Raw genomic sequence first — 18,118 nt, forward strand, 5'->3', positions numbered from 1 at the left:
TTGTGTCATAAAAATAAACCTGAAGTGAACAACAGGTGGGCACTTTTTTCTTTAGAATCGGATTGACTGGGTTGGCACTGACAGATGGTGTTTACCAGAGAATAACAAAAGAATCTTGGAACGACAAAACCCCGCTTACACCTACAAGGAGCTCAAGTGCGTAGATAATGGTTCAACAAGGAAAGGCTCGCCACTTAAAAGAAATGCGGCAAAAATCTATTCATATCCTAAACAAAAATAAAATCTCTGATGAAGAAATGTTCCTATGACTGAATACCAGTATTTCATTTTTAACCCTGGATTTTTTAGTATTTCAGCATTTTGTTGTTTCATACCTCAAATCACTATACGCTTGAAAAGAGTTGAACAAATGTTGCTAACATAGAGGTCAAACTTTCATCCAACTCTTAAATTTGAGAGTTTTCCTGGAGAGTGTTCTTTGAGCTCTTTAGTAGCCGTTAGAGGAACTATACCTTAATTACTGCATTGGTTTCAGCATTGTGGTCACTGTCACTTGATGCATACAGTCAGGCCTATTCAGCTACTCTTTTAGAGGGGCCAGATTGGATAAAAAAGTGCGAGGGTGCCAGACTTTTACATTCCCTATTTTTGACCTGTAAAGCTTGGAATTTAAATGTCTTAAACCAATGCACCTTTTATTTTTTCTTCCACTGTGTTTATTAGTTTTCACAATTGAAAAAATGACATTAAAAGTGCACCTTTTCAATCTTATAAGTAGGTTGTCAGTTGGATTCTCAAGAATTCCCACTGCTTAAACAGCCTGGGCTGTATTTTTGTGCTTAGCAACAGACATAACTAGTGAATGCACTGATCCCTAACCCTAACCGTAACTCTAAAACCCTAACCCATAATGAGGTTGACAAATGACCATATTTGGCCCACATGCCTCCAGTTGAATAGGTCTGCAGTCAGTGTGCTGGCTGACAATAAAAGACAGCAGCTAGTGGCTAGATTAGCAATATCCTTGAACCAAGTGGAGATTGTCACCAATGCATTTGTTTGTTTAAGGCAGTAATAGTCAGAAATCTCAATCACACACTTCAGAACAACAAATACAAGAACATGGAGGAAAGCAAAGAAGAGTTAAGCACAGATGTAATTTCAAACTAACTGCACGGACACTTATTCACATCAAACATGCAGCAAAAATACATTTATTCCAACTGGAAAGAAACAATCAGATTAAGCGTTTACATGGTTATTAGCTGCTAATATACTCCTATTGAATGAATTATCAAAGGTTTACATTGCAGCTCTCAATCCAATTGAAAATTCCTTCTGAACTGGTCAGATCAGGCCATTCTCTTCCAATTGAGGTTGTTACATGAGGCATTTTTACTCTGATTGGTGTATTATTTTGATTATTAGTGAAATAGTAGGGTCCATGTAAACACTGCTAGTTGTTGTTATTGGCACTTTTAATTACTCCAAACCAGAATATGAGTAAGTGCTTTCCTTGTTAAAAGTTCATGAACTCCAATCCAAGCTGGGACTGTGAGAAGAAACTACAGCCAATGCACAAGTGTCCTGAAGGAAACCAAATGACAAGCCAGCAAACTACACACATGGCTTCTTCTGTAAACTAGCACTGAGGGGCTGAGCGTCTGGACGCCTGTCAGCCAACAAAGAGACAGCAGATGGATTATGTGTGGAGTCTTTCACCTCACCAGGAGCTCGGCCAGGACCAAACTCTTCTGTTATCATATTACATATTTGGATAAAACCTCCTCTTTCTGTTTGCTGACACATTAAGCTCTGGCTGCGTTACTGTTTTGGTATTTACAACCCAGTTGGGTATTGTAAGGCCTGATTTCTCTGTCAGCATCAACTACAGCCAGCTGCTATCACAGAGCCTTTATGAATGGGATCTCATCTATTGTGAATATTGTGTTCAAAAGCTGCGTAGGCTATACTGTGCTACATTCTTGGAGAAGACAGTTTTTATGAAGAGACATAAAACCAAACAGGCAAACACAGCTGGACATGATACAGTACACAGCTGGAAAAGCACTGCTAATATTTTCTCATGAGAGTTGACGTACTACTGTGTGTATCTTTTGTGTTGTCCATTTTTTAGATATAGTATGCATCACAAAAATCATTATACTACACTGTATATCCCCAAAAACTACTAAAGTACACCGTGTAACAGTAACCAGTACAGGTAATGTAAGTGTAGTATCTTACCCTTGCTCCTGGGGGGCCGTCTCTACCAGGGGAGCCCGGGTTTCCAGGAACACCCTAAACAAAACATAAACAAGCAGGTTTGAACCACCATCACAACACTGACCGTGCTTCACATACAGTACTGCACATCCATGTTAATTTAGTAAAGATATAAAATGAAGAAAAGCAGCATTAGAACTGCCAAAGTGAATTTTATGTGACGGCAGTCGAAAATAAATTCATGTTTCTCTCAGTCATGACAACCATTTGTTCAGATCAGGTGTCAGGGATGTCTTTTTTCCTAATAATAATTAAACTACATACACACATTCAAAGTGTAAACATACCGTGACGTCACCTGTTGGTTTGTGGACTATCGCCATCTTGGTTTATTGGTGCCAGAAGGGACCATATTTGGATGAGAGAGTGGAGCTATGGTAGTGGGTCATGCCCTACAGCATTCCCTGCTTAAGCATTTATTTTTTCTCTCAATGGTACCATAATTTAGAAAATAAAAACATCATACTGTGCTAAGAAGACTTTAATAATTAAACCAATAAACTCATTAGGGAGCTGTTTACTGAGGTAATAAATAAAAATAAAATAAAAGTGAGAAATAGGATAATTTTCTCATAATGTTACATTCAATCAGACTTCTTTTTTTAAACCAGTGGAGTCTCGCCCTGCTAGCTAAAAAAAATGCAGGTTTAGGGTTTCACTTTTCAGACCTGAGAGCTCTGTCCATATTTTATACAGTCAATGATTCAACCAGAGGTCAAAACAGATTAGGGTTTTCTGTCTTGTTTAACGATGCTTTGACAACAGTGAACATTAATTTGATTGGTGGAAAGAACGAAACCTCTAACCCTTAGGGTACAGATGATTCTCTCCACCAGCAGGCCACCCTGCCGTGCTCCATCTCCTGCCCCATTTCCCCTTCATCCACCTCTTTGCAGGTCAACGCACACAGCAGATTCCAAAATACAGTCATGGATTAAGTGTTGAGGTGATTTATCTCTACACTTCAGCATTAGTGGAGAGCTCATAAAACAGGACAGTTAACACTGTTAAGGGTTCAACAAATTACAGGACAGGGGTCGCAGAGGACGGGCCTCGTATGATTAATGATGTGCTGTTGTTTAGATGTTGGCTGATGTGCAATCTCCCAAGATATCAGCAATAACAGCTCTCCTGCCACTTTCACACATGCGCCTACAAACTCCAAAACACACACATAAGGAGCAGGGACTAAGCCAGTGCAGCTGCAGTTAAAGGGTATTTCAATTGTTCTTGTTTCTTGTTTTAATAAACAAAATTTAAAGAGAGCACATTACACGCTAAAATGACTGGATAAAAAGGATCAGAAGATTTTTTATCTAAAACCTTTTGAGCAGTATGCAAACAATTAGGGACTTTAAGCAGTGACGGTGGAGGGACAGCTAGCCCGTAGTCGTCTCTATTGAAGTCTCTATTAATAAATGTTTAACACACTATAATGCCGTTATAAGTGGAGATAAGTACATTTTAAAATATTTATCAATGTGCTTGCCAACAATTATAACACATCTGATCAGTTTTAATCATTCTGAAATATTAAGTATTTATTATCAAAAGTTAATAAATGCTTTAAAAAAAACATTGCAAGATTTATTAGGTGATTGCAATCAAACGATCTGTGCGATATCTGATTAATGATTGGATTTGCCCGTCTTATTGCTTTTAATAGCTTTTATTGCTGTTTACCTTTTATTGCCATTTCATTTCTGTTTTAACATTTATTGCTTTTAATACATTGTATTGCTTCATAACTTTAATTGCTTTTAGACCCTTTGTTGCTATTATACTCTGTTTTCATATTTATACACCTTATATGTATTCATTTACTGTTTTCTACAATGGAGCCTCCCAGCAAAAGAATTTCACACAAATACACACACACTCCTGTACAGCCTCTCAAGCAGGACTTGAGAATAATGAGCAGAAAGGCCAAAGAATTCAAGTGCACAAGTGACTCTGATTAAACTCGTTAGCCTTGGGATTGCTTTACTGCAGAACACAAACACACACACACAAACACACACATACACACAGCTGTGAGTTTTCTTGAGTCCTATAGATTAAGTGAGAGTAAGACAGGAGGCTAAGAGGGGCAACTACATACATCTGCAGAAGATCTTAAGTATGAGGCAAAGTCTGAGTTATTATCACACACACACACACACACACACACACTGTGTTCCTCTTGCAGACAAACAAAAAATATTACTTGATAACACACACTGACAAACAAAATGAAACTTGAGTGAGATTAGAAAGAGGCACGAGCACACATGAACACAAGCACACACTGTGTGTTTGCTATTCATTGCAGCTGCGTTTTTCACTGTCAAATTGAAACAGAGGTGGAGGGGACGCTGATGACAAGGTTATACTGTATTTACTGCAGCGAGGGAGAAAGAGAGAGAGAGGGGGACAGACAGAGAGAGAGAGAGAGAGAGAGAGAGAGAGAGAGAGAGAGAGAGAGAGAGAGAGAGAGAGAGAGAGAGAAGGAAAAGAAGAAGAAACAGGAAAAGGGAAGGAGAGAGCGAGAGACGTAATTGATGTTTTAGAGAAGTGATATTCTCTGTGGTCCCTCGTATATTACAACAGGGCCCTGGAAGCTACAATATTCCCCCACTGAGCCACACACACGCTCACACACACGCAAACACACACCCATTTATATTCCTCCCTTTGACAAAACACATTATTACCCGGTAACATAGTGCGGCACTGGGCAGCACTGCCAGCTTTTATTAATAGGACTATGCAGGCAGAGAGGGGGCGAGATACTGCTGCATCAGGAAGTGTTGCAGCTCTCGTTGAGCTGGTTCAGAGACTAGTTGTTTCTTTCCTCCCAAGAAGAGGTTATTGCTTTTTTCTATTCTTCTGAGAAAAACTGTGCAGAAAATTAAACAGGTGTGCTAGAAATTTGCTAGAAATTCTGAAACATTTCCAATCAGCGGCTGAATTCTTGTCTCATCAATTCACAACTCCCTCAACAAAAGAAACTAATTCAAGCAATTCTCTGTGCCAGACAACAGAGGCTAAAATGGAAAAAAAATCCTGAAAGAACAAAGTAGTCATCAGGCACATGATTATCAGCAACAGCCTTACAATAAAATGTCTTTACAGCTGCCAAAAAACTGTTTATTTATCTGCAACAGCACTACAATGAACACCTGTCCAGTGTACTACTGTAATTATCATCACTGTCAAATGTAGTCACATCACTAGGACACAAAACACACAAAACTTAACACAAAAGATTTTGAGAATACTAAGTAACTAATCTGCATTACTACCCAGCCATTAAATCTAGCCTCAAATGTTAACAAAACTGAGTAAGTATAAAGTGAGACTTCGATGTCTTATGGTCTAGGTGCTATTTAACTAATGTGAAAGTATCAAAACACAAAAAACACAAGACACAGAAACTGTGACGTTAAACCAGCGGTCAGGACAGCCGTAAGGTTATAATGTCATAATGATAAAGTCACTGGGAGAGATGAAGCCGAAACATGGTGGGCAGCGCCTGCTCAGGCCTGTGACTGCTGACCAAGAAATAAGTATCAGATAAATACTGTGTTTTTTAAAGATAAAAGCATATAAACATTTTCTACCAAGATAAAAGTATGAAGCTGAAAATGAGCATACTATGGGACCTTTATCAAAGATAAAATGCAGCACCATCCTTAGGCATCTAAGTTTTGATTTATTAAAGGAGACCATTAGAAGGTGACCATCCCATCAAAGTACAGTGTGCTGTGACGGTAGATCAATGCATCAGTTCAAAATGATCTGTGATCGGCAGATGGGAGCAGTGACTGTAACAAGTTGTGCTCTGGCGTGGAAAAGAAAATAATAGCATTCTTTAAGGCTGTGTGCGGGAGCTGTCTCTCAAAATCAAAAATGTTGCACTGTCAGCTCCATATGGAGAGCCTGACTGAAGCAAAATCTGGTTGTAATGAATTCAAAATGAGTTTATCCATTTGTCCAATGGAATTTCTTATCCCTATACATATCACTGTTGAGGTGGCTCATCCCAGGATGCGAGAGGAAAATACATTTAATAGGTTGTCATCATAGTGCTTGTAAAGACAGAAGAGGAAAAGAAAAGCTCTCACAAAAAAGAGATCAGGACCTCCTAGGGATTTTAGGTGCCATCTCCTGACATAAACATTGCCATAATACATATTAAATAAATGAGTATACTTTCAAAACGCCATTATAGGCCAGACTTAAGCTAAAAGTCAGATTGGTTAGCACCTCTTGACATCCTCTTGTGAATCTGGGCTCAGAGCCAGAACACAACCCACCATCTTATCTAATTTGCTCAGGTCCTCAGAAACATGGCGATGACCAACACTAGCTGATGCACCTTGAAAAATACTGTGATTTTAAAAGGGTTCCTGCTCACATCAAACCTCCGTGGAGTTTCTAAAGGAAAAAAAATCCATCTAGGAAAGGTGGCCAGGTGACAATTTTAGTTCATAAGCTTGATGAAAGCAAACGTATTTGTCGGACAGATGTGCACTATCTCTACGACAGTGCTACATCAGGATCTAGTTTCACTCTGTGTGTGACTGAGACGGAGCTGAAAGAGCTTTTAGGGGTGTTGGCTCCCACGTTTTCCACTTTAATCACTTAAAGTAAATTCATCAAAATAAAAGTCTTGTGACATCTACAACAAATTACAAGAAAGTAGTAAGGAAACATGTGCATAATATCTGTTTCTGCACTCTTGATTTAAGCTCTAAAGGACATTTTGATGATCAAACCCGGTGATAACAGGGTAATGGGCCAAGCCAGTAAAACTGATTGAGATGAATTAATATTATCTGGCAGGGTGCACTCTGCAACATAGTAAGCCAAGGCATATTTCATGTACTAGTGCTGTTAAAAGTAAGACTGCCTTATGAGATATACTGCAGCTCAGTCTTCACACACCCATCCCCTATTAGTCTGTGCTGTTATTTATTATAATGAGCATTTACAATTCATAGTTAAGTGTATTTTGCTGCGTATTATACAGTCCCTTTTGAACTGCAGTAGTATTGTAGTAGTATAAGCAGTTTTTTTCACACTTAATCATGTTACCTCAATGACACCTTTAATATTTAACTCAGTAGTCTAGTGGGAATAAACAAGCACAGATTAAAAGCCCAAAACACACACTCATGGTAAACTCTCACAGGTGTTTTCACTTCAATAGCCTGATAAGATCTCCTCTCAGGGCTGTGTGTGGATGTGTGGGTGTGTGTGTATAGACTGAGCTTGATTGACACTCTAGATATGCCTGTGATGGTGGGACGATTTAAAAAAAAAAATGGTAGCTTGTGTTTGATGACGTTACATAATTCCCAGCATAGCTCTACTCAACGTCAACCTGAGCAGACGAGTGATTAAGCAGAATAACTAACAGATGTGAGGGTGTGAAGGATTGAGGCAGGCCAAAGCTACTGTTTGTAACAGCAACAAGCGTGTTTTGCCAGCAGTGAAATGTGTCAAGAAAGATGTTTTTATAGACATGTATTAAAAATCCCGACAGGATTAGGGGAAAAAAAGCCAAAAAAAACAGACATGTGCAATAACAAAGTCTTCCTTGAACACTAAAGATTTCTCCTGAGTTAGTAAAAACACTGGCTCCCAGTAGAACACCATTAAATTAGCTCACTGTTACCTCTGGTTGGTTCACTGCCCAGTAATGGAGATGCTGGTAATGATTTTTCACATCTCGATGATTCAATTAGACAGCTCTGTGTCTGTGTCCACATGCATGTGTGCGTGTGTGTGTGTGTGTGTCAGCAACAAACCACACACACGCACATACGCACGCACGCACGCACGCACGCACGCACGCACACACACACACACACACACACAGTGCTACATGAACCTCATCTATATATTCCCTTATCTCCTCCCTCTCCTGATCTATCACTATTTCATTAACACAGATATGATACTGTGCAATATTTTAGCTGCATGTAAAAGTTTTGATTAAGATAAGATTCATATCTACTGTGTATCTATCTTAATCTATAAATCTGTGTTTCTTTGGATGCAATGAGTAGTAATCCTGATACAAAATGAAAGTGGTCACAGCAGAGCCAAAATGCAGTAAAAACAGATTTGGTTTCAAATAGACTATGAATTTTTTGGCGTAAACTAGCATATAAATATGTTGAATTTCAGTGAAAACAGCCTCTGCACTCAGAAACAACCAACTAGACATATATATCAACTGAAATCTAGCTGATGATATAGCTAGGGCAGCCTAGCCTAGCTTAATTTACTTACTGATTTTGATCTATAAATACAAAATATCCATTTTAAGGAAATGGCATCCTGGTTATTTATTTGATTGTTATTTTCCATGAGTAAAGTAAACATTTTGTTTGTACGAGTTGATACTGCATTTTCTTCTTGCTTTTCCCTGAAGAGTATTCAAAGTCAAACTATGTTTTTTGCATTTTCAGTGTAGGCCTTTTATACATAGGTGCTGTGGGAATGGTTTCTTTTCATTGAATAATCAGCCTAAAAAGGTATTAAGGCATTACTAGCTTTTTGTCGAGCAGACTGAAAATTTCAAAACCTTCTTTCTTAACCGTACTGCTTCTGTAGATACTGCTCTTTGCCTTTAGGACAGTACGAATGAATAAATGAATGAATTTGCCATTCTATGGCACCCCCACATATTTATTATTTATAAACAAGTCAACCAACACATTTCCATGTCAGAAGCTTAGCTAGCTACAGCAGAATAATAAGTATTTTTTTTCCCACAGTGTTCGCCTCAAAAATTAGTCCACATGAAGAAAAAAGCATTTTCAGCAGCAGTTCTTTTGTAAAATCAATTACATAAATAACCTCTTTTACAAAGAAATATATTTAGAAAAAATTATGTGTATTTAGAAATAAAGAGAAGAGAGTCATATGATAATAAAAATAGGTTGAAGTTACAGAAATATGCCTTCATAGGGCACCAGGTCTAATTTTTGTGAGCCTGCAGGGCCTGTGGCACCTCAGTGATAATGGATGTAGCACTCATTTGTATTCTCCAAACATAAGCACAGAGGAGAACAATTTATAAACAGTCACAAACACAAACACGCGCACACACAGCTGGGTTTGCTTAGCTTATTTGGCCAAGACGAAAACAGAGGGAGAAATCACTGCATGTGAGGCAGATTGCAACATAGTTCCTTCTCCTTTGCGATGTTGTCGCCCGACACACACTTCACCTCAGTGTCTAACTATTATGTCAGTTTTTTGGTAAATGTTGTCTTACCATTTGTCCGGCTGGACCGATCGCTCCTCTCTCTCCCTTCTCTCCAGCAGCACCCTGTAAAACAAACAATGTCACTATATCTCAGCTGACCAGTGGTCACACCGATAGCTAGAAGAACTGGGAAAACCAACATTAGTTATCTTAATAAGATGCTGGGCCTCCACAGAACGCTTCAGTGTGCTGTGGACAAGATCCTTTGAGTGTCTGGGTCTCTACTTGAGTTTACTCTATTTGAGACATATGTCAACATTAGTCAGTTTATAGCAGCAGGTGGTTGACAGTCTGTTTCTAATTGCACACATTTTGTGACCTTACTGGGGACAGGTGGGAGCGAAATGGCAAACAGCACAAGTTTTATGACAATGTTTCCATTGTAATTTAATGTAGCAGTGACGCTTGGGAATAACAGAAGTTTTCTTTCCTATAACAGTTTAATCTCTAAAAAAAGTTTTTCTTCTGGACATTTTATCACAAACATATTCCACCTCAACATTAGAGCCACAGTTGTTGAATGTGAGAGGGAGAGTTAAACAGCAGTTAAAGAGCTAAATTATGCTTACAGTATGTTAATGATGAGATTATCATGTAATTATGGAAATTTCCAAGATGTGACACTTTATACTGCCTTTTAGTATGCACACAAAAACACACACAAGCAAAGTCTTACCGGGGGCCCTTGAATAGAGAGCCCACTGGGTCCTTGAGGACCAGGCGGCCCTGAGGGTCCAGGAGGGCCAATCTCTCCCACTGGCCCCTGAGGTCCCTGTGAAAACAACACAATAGATTTCAGTGTTTCAAGGCACATTTTTGAGCAATATGGGCAAGAAATCCTTTACAAGTCCCATACCAACTGAGCAAACTCCAAATGAAGATCATGTGATGTGCTCAAAAACTCCAAAGCCACGGCCACTAACGTCTGACAAGTGTTTATAAGCTCCAGCTTTTACCGCAGTCATGGAAACATGACACCCAGATTGACGCGACGCTTGTCCGGCACAATGCTATAACGTTAAGGACGTTGGCGCCTGAATAGATTTTCATCGGTCTCTGTTCAAGCAGCACTCTGACATTGTTCAGTCTGCGTTGAGTTTGAAAGAGATACTGAGGTAAAATGTCTAATAAAGTAACCACAACATTGCCACTAGCCTCCAAGCTGGTTTCTTGTTCCCAGTTTTCTGTCACGTTTGTGACGTTGAACATGACAAACAAGATGTCAATATTATTTTTAGTGGGTTTACCTGCATTTAAAATACCATATACAGATTACCCCATGTAAAAATGGCATAAATGGAACTTAATGTGAGAAGGTTTTGTCAGCACAATGGATCATTTAGTGAATCCACTCATTATTATCACCACTGTGCAAATCCTCAACCCCTCTACTCTTCAGTTATAGCAATGTAGTACCAACATTACACTTTAAATGACATATAAGAAACCTGAAAGCTGCAACTCTCTAACAAAAACATAAAGATTGTTTAATTTAATTATATGAAAATATTATGCTTGTATCCCCTGAGTTAACTGCCCATTTCCTACAAAGCAGCATCTACTCAACACATACAACGTCCATCAAGTTAAAGCTACAAACTCTGGTCAACATCATCACCACATGCCTGGGGGGTCTTTTTCTACCATGATGAGATCTACTACAGGAAACAGAATTAGACACCTGTACTTTCATATCTAATCAGGTTGTACCAGTGTGGCGGTTTATTTGATCCATGTGTACGAGCTGCAGACAGGTTTCCTGCAGTGGGAGTCAGAAAAGAGGAATTCCTGCAGACCGCCGCTGTTTGGCAGCAGTTGTGGCTCCAAAATGATCTTCACTCTGGTTGTATTTATTGTTTTACTGTTCAGTTACTGGCTTCATGTCTTTCTTATCCATGCAAACAATCAAAAGAAACTTTGGATCAGATTTACTTGAATGGAGTGAGAAAAAAATAAACAAAGGACTGAAATGTGTTATGTCTCACCAAACAATAAATATCAAACTACGTGAAGGGATGAATCAATTTACAGATGACTGAAATTTAAATGACTTGAAGGTTTATTTTAATAACTGCACTGTTTTTTTTTCCATTAATCAAAGCTTACACTGTAACAAGTAACACATCTAAGCTGATTATTGAGACTGAAAACAATGAATTGATGAAGGAGCTGGTCTCACACAGCAGAATAATCCGACTATTCAGATAAACTTGGCTGCAGCTGCTGAAGTGTGATCTGGCAGGCGTGTATTAATATATAAGTGTGTACTGTACAGGATGTGTGTGCCAGCAGGACAGAAAACCACATCTTACTCCAAGACTAACACAATTACACTCATCAAATATAACACACATGGCCTGTTCTGAAAAAGCTTTGCGTGAGTTTGATCCTGTCTTTGTTTCATTATTGGGAATTTAAAGTGAGTTTCTAGTTCTGGGTGGGCCGCTTCATTCACTGCGCTCGATACACTGTCACTCAGCAAAGTAAAAAATGGGACATATGGTTGGGATAATCAACCTTATTATTTTGATTGACAGCCATGCGTGCCTGAGCAGAAGTGGCAGGACCCCCTGATGCTTCTTTCAAAGAATAAAAACTTGAAAACACATTTTCCTCCATCTAAGATTCAATTACAATCATGAGAACTGTGTATTGGTATTGAGGAATGTCCAACAGTGTCAGGCCTTGTACTGAATGCCACAGCTGGATTGTTTGTCACAGTTTGGAACAGCCAATCGCAAAACTATAGCAGATGCAAACTCAACAGCCAATCATTCATCATTAGTCCAAGACAGGATTTGTTGGATTCATGTCTATTAAAGACAGAATGGTAACAGTGCCGGAAGACTGACGCCAAGTCTGAGAGACGCTTTCCAAAATGACCACTTCACTTAGCCCAAGAGTGCCTCACATCCAGTCTGAAGGACTGAGTGGGCTGCTGTTGAAAAGCCTCTTTGTTAGTGAGTTACTTCACACGCCTAACTTCTTCCTTTTTATCCTCTAATCTGGAAGGGAGGTGTCCCTGGGGGTAGAGGTGTGGACCAGCATGTTCAGTTTGTCAGTAAAATGTATTACAAACAAAAGTCAAGTCTGCTATTGTGGGCTCTCTATGGAGGAATAGACGAGGGAAGGTGTATTTGCTTCTACTTGCAAAGAGATCCTTCCTCTTTTGCCTCATGTACAGTTTAATCTGACTGAACTTTGAAATGTGAAATCATCCAATGTGCAGCCAGTTCGAGACAGGGTTGGGCTTTAGCTTTCATCAAAGAAATATTGATTTTCTGAGGTTCAAGGTCAGTTTGTTCATCCATAAAATTGCGGAAATGATGCTGGCTTCCCCAGTTTGTGCTCACAACCATGCCCATGATATTGCCTGTCCCTGCTGTACATCACTCCAGTCTGACCAGCTCATTACTGGTAACTACTGTGATGCTTCTTCTCCCGCAGTTGGAAACAAGTAACTCAACCACATGACAGATGCAAATAGATGCTATTTGAGACTTTCTATGTGATGAGGAATAAATGATCTCTGAAATTAAGTGCATTTTACAAACCGTCACTCCTGACTCTCCTCTGTCTCCTCTGGCTCCCCTTATGCCTGGGCCACCCTGAAACGCAAACCAAACACACATTGTAAAATCAGCACATAATAAGTGATTGCAAATTGTGCACCTACGAAGAGGATAATGGCTGAACCACACGGCTCTGCAAAAATATTTATCCATCAGACTTCTTTTAAGTGAGGAAATCTGAGTTCATTTTTAAAAATCTAATAAAACTTGAAGTCTTTGATATGAATGGATTATGAATTTGATGGACAGAGGCCAACGCTGATCTGTGCTGTAAACTGCTCCTCTGAGATCGACACTTTATTACGCTGCATCTGCAAGTAACAGGAGTCTAGAGCTGTAAACCTCGGCCTGACCCCTCTAGCCCAGAGGTTTATCCGAGACTGAACTACACACATCTGCTAATCATTGGCCCATTTGGGATACATCCTCTTCCTGTGTTTGCTTAAATAGGTCTCTCATGGGAACGAGGGGGCGACTAGGTAGTTCCTATTTAGCCAGAGGGGACAGGAGGGATGGTTGCAAGAAAATGAGAGGAGACACACAGATGTGGGAAAGCAAGAGGTCAGTCCTAATGGAATCATCATATGTGTCTCTATACCAGATTCTCGATCATATTATGTAATACCTGTGTCATTAAATTTTTCTCTCAATTTAACCCAATGAAAAATGTTTTTAACACAAGTTTGAGGTTTGTCTGTTTGCTTTACCAGGACTCAGGGCTCATTAGCTCCCACTTTTTTAGAAGATTAATATAAACAGCTTGCAGTATTCATTAGGCCCCATGTCCATATTTTTGTTTTCTGTGCCAAGTGTGGTTTTTAAATTGTCCCCAATGAGGAGAAAAAGCACTACAACTTTTTAGTGCTCTGAGCGTGTCTTCTTGATAATCTCTGAAATTTTTAGAAAGGCGTCGGGGTGTCTACCTTTTCAGGGAACCAATCATATATTAGATGGGGCCAGGGTCATCCTGATAGCCTTATCAAGGAAACAGAGGAGAATCGCTTTCTGGCTGCATCTGCCTGTGCTAAGATTTATGATATGTCAGACAGAAACTATCCTAACAGAGACAGAAAACCCCAATTGTGGGAACAGATCACCCAGACAATGAATGTTGCTGGTGAGTGTTGTGCTTTTATCACCCTTTGCGATATAAGCTGTGTCTACCACCAGTTTCTTAACTGAAGATATGGGTTATTTAGGGTCAGTTGAAGGAAGGGTGCACCAGGATAATCATGTGTTTAACTTTGGGAATTTCTTAGGTATGTTTGGTTCATGGGGATCTTCCTTGGTTAAATTCTTGGCTACTCTTATACAGTAGTATCAATGTTTCTCTTAATCCTCCTAAACCAACATGCACTTCACAGATGCTTCATCATAGCGCTCCTCACTGCCCTGCAAGCACTCTCTGTCAGAAAAAAAAAACGCTATATGGACACGAGCCCTTAATCAGTTTAACAGGATGGTTGAGACCTGTTTCCACTTCTGTTAAAGGAGAGATCTTTCAAGTCTATCTTAATATGAAACTCATGTGCCCATGTGTACTGTATGTTCTGATCTATACTGGCCATGAGACCATTGAGTGACCCACTACACTGTAAAAGGGTTCTTGTGCAAAAATAATTCAACCAAATCTAATGATGCTTCAATAATTTGAGTCAGGCAAATCAAGTGGGTATCCTCCAACGTTACCATCTTTCCTGGATAGTGTTTTCTTTGCTGTGGAGTAAAACTTTGTGGTGGACGAACAAAGGTTTGCTGGCAACAATAAACCTTCAGACGGCAGCCAGGACAAAGATACCCACGCAACCCTGATATAACTTTCAGCCAGACTGAAATGCATTTTTGCACAGAGAGCATCCATAAACAGGGGAGTAATGATGGGAAATGCTGCTTAAAGGCCAGAGTGAAGAGGAGGAAGAACTACAGCAAACAACCAACTCTCAAATGGTATGTGAGAATTTAAATTAGTAGACTTATAAAACACAGAGGCTATCCTTTAAATTCTCTATATGGCGGCAGAGCGGCAACATTTTACTTCAGCCAAGGAATTGAAGCAGGATACTTTTGTCATGTCACAAAAAAAGTACATGTGCAATTGAAAATGATTGATTATGTTCATCAATTTAGCAATTTGTCTCTGCAAGTTATTTTAAATGGATTTTTGCAAACAATGTGAGCCCATGACTTGTTCGAGGTCGGGCGAAACCTGCAGAGAAACTGAAATTAGCTTCCAACAGCAACAATACAAATAATTGCATTTGGATTTTTAACGGGCCTTTAATGGTGACAGAAAAAAAGTACACCACCGCTATTATCAACTGAGCAATTTGACGCTGAAGGCAAATTTACATTTTTAAACAACACTTGGATCTCAAACAGCATGGGCACAATTCAATTTTCACAAATGGAGATGGCAGGCAGCGCATGTTTTCCTTAATGTCAGATTGATTGCTGACTGATGTTCAGTATTGAGCTGAGCCTGTGCCAAATCAGGCGGCACAGATTGCAATTCAGCTGGGGCAATCAATATTATTTCAAACATGACTCGTAGATTTACAAAACTGAAGAGGCCTGCTGCTGTGCAAGACAGGAAAAGACGTGCGCCTGACAGTGAAAACAAACACAGAAATTACTGTGAGGAGGAAAAGCACAACAATGTTTCGGATGATGATGGTGCAACATCAGATATAATTCAGATTGACAAAATACTGTCTTGCCTGTGTAGGTACGAATTTTATGACAAGATTACATATATCCTGTTTGATACCAGGACTTAACTTTTTTAAAACTCTTTTTACTGGCAGTTTTCTGTCTATTTAGTCACTGCTGCAGGTATCCCCATAGGTCCAGGTATTCATTTAGCTTTCTTCACACTCCTGAGCAGCAGAGCAGCACACTCTGTACACATCCACTGTTTGCAGTGAAACTCTCTGTTTTGACAGTCTGTTAGGATTCTGAAAGTTTTCCTGTCTGTTGGAAGATCGTCCTCCACAGGGGATACAATACATTTATTGTGTTAACAACCATTATGATGTGCTAACAAGGGGAATGGTACTGCCTTTTCTTCCTTCCTAAAAACCCCATTGACTGTAGCGTGCAGTTTTAGCACAAAAGTGGCTATGATTTCACCATTAAACCATTTATCCACGCCCATATGCTGCAGTTAAAATGTGATTTAAGAAGCCCATTTAATGCCGGAGAGAGAAACAGACAGAGACAGAGAGACAGACGCAGGCACAGGGAGGCATTAGGAGATAATAAGAAAAAAAGAAAAAAAGACAGAAGAAGAAGAGCCTCAGGCTTGTGGAGTAGAGGTAAAGGAGAAAACAGAGTAAGGAAGAAAGAGAACGATGAAAGGTAGAAAGGTATACAGTACTACTATTGATCTCCAGTGAATGAGAGAGGACAAAAGAGATGAAAGCGACAGAAGTAAATGCAATTTGTCTCCAGCTTGAGCCCACTGAGAATTTATCTTCCATTAGAAAAAAATGAAATAGTGATTGCACATTTGCATGGTTTAGCAAACGACAACCTCTAGTATTTGTTTCTTCGAATACTGAAATGATGAAACATTTAAGAGGCAAAGAGACAAAAACAAAGAGACATAGAAAACTAGAAAGGAGAGCTGTGGCCTGTGGACATAACCCCACAGATGAGTAAGTGGATCTGGCTCGTTGGACAGGGATGAAAACTGGGGGGGACTGTAATCGGCTGTGATAAATGGAATCGCCATATAATTACTTTTTCAAACTATACTGCTGTTGATCCACACCTCTCTCATGCCCTCTGTACCCACGAGTGGAGACAAAGAGAGAAAAGAAAATGAGAGAAAACGAAGGAGATACAGATATGGGGTGAATGAGAACAGAAAAGGAATGAAAAATGCAGAGTGGGCGATAGAGAAAGAAAGAGGAAAAGAAAAAAAAGAGAGGATATAGACAAAAGTCTCCGGCTGTAAATGAGCTCATTTACTTGCTCTCATCTCTCAGCCACTATCAGTTTTTACCTGCTTCTACTGTGTGAGAGGAATACAGCTTCTCCACAAGCTTCTCTCTTTCAACATATTGCCACAACAATGAGAACGCCCAAAGATCCCTCTCCAGGATCAACGCTCGCAAAGCTGCAGGACCGGACAACATTCCTGGTCGTGTGCTGAAGGACTGTGCAGAGGAGCTCACAGATGTCCTCACAGACATCTTCAACACCTCCCTGAGCCAAGCTGTTGTCCCCACCTGCTTCAAGAACACCACCATCATCCCGGTCCCAAAGAAGACCTCCCCATCGTGCTTCAACGACTACCGCCCCGTGGCACTGACCCCCATCATCATGAAGTGCTTCGAGCGGTTAGTCATGCAGCACATCAAATCCATCCTACCTCCCTCCCTGGACCCGTACCAGTTTGCATATCGGGCCAACCGGTCCACTGATGATGCAATCTCCACCGCCCTCCACTCAGCTCTCACCCACCTGGACTCTAAGGACTCATATGTGAGGATGTTGTTCTTGGATTTCAGTTCAGCTTTTAACACAATCATCCCCCAGCAGCTGATACAGAAACTGGACTGTTTAGGACTAAACACCTCACTCCGTAACTGGTTGCTGGACTTCCTGACAGGAAGACCACAGGCAGTCCGGGTCGGCAGCATCGCATCCAGCACCATCGTGCTGAACACAGGGGCTCCCCAAGGATGCGTGCTCAGCCCCTTACTGTTCACCCTGCTGACCCATGACTGCACACCAACACACAACACCAACCTCTTCGTCAAGTTTGCGGATGACACGACTGTGGTGGGGCTCATCAACAACAACAATGAGTCAAACTACAGGGATGAGGTGAGCCAACTCGCCAAGTGGTGCAGAGACAACAATCTCTCTCTGAACGTGGAGAAGACAAAGGAGATTGTTGTCGACTTCCGGAGAGCCTCCACCCAGCACCCTCCACTGACTATCAATGGAGCTGCTGTGGAGAGAGTGAGCAGCACCAGGTTCCTGGGTGTGCACCTCTCTGAGGACCTCTCCTGGAGCAGGAACACCG

The 18,118-nt window shown here is 40.3% G+C and overlaps 1 protein-coding gene across 1 annotated transcript in view; it reads right to left on the minus strand.

The window, feature by feature from the left end:
* Positions 1–18,118, minus strand: part of LOC141012013 (collagen alpha-1(XIV) chain-like) — a 132,754-nt gene that overhangs the window by 16,741 nt on the left and 97,895 nt on the right. Inside the window, exons 37-40 of the mRNA XM_073485393.1 lie at positions 13,066–13,119; positions 10,188–10,283; positions 9,521–9,574; positions 2,209–2,262 (exon numbers count right to left, since the gene is read on the minus strand). Coding sequence (XP_073341494.1) covers positions 2,209–2,262; positions 9,521–9,574; positions 10,188–10,283; positions 13,066–13,119 — 258 coding nt within the window. The remainder of the gene's footprint in view (positions 1–2,208; positions 2,263–9,520; positions 9,575–10,187; positions 10,284–13,065; positions 13,120–18,118) is intronic.

Source organism: Pagrus major, chromosome 17 (genome assembly GCF_040436345.1).
Source record: "Pagrus major chromosome 17, Pma_NU_1.0".
NCBI lineage: Eukaryota > Metazoa > Chordata > Actinopteri > Spariformes > Sparidae > Pagrus > Pagrus major.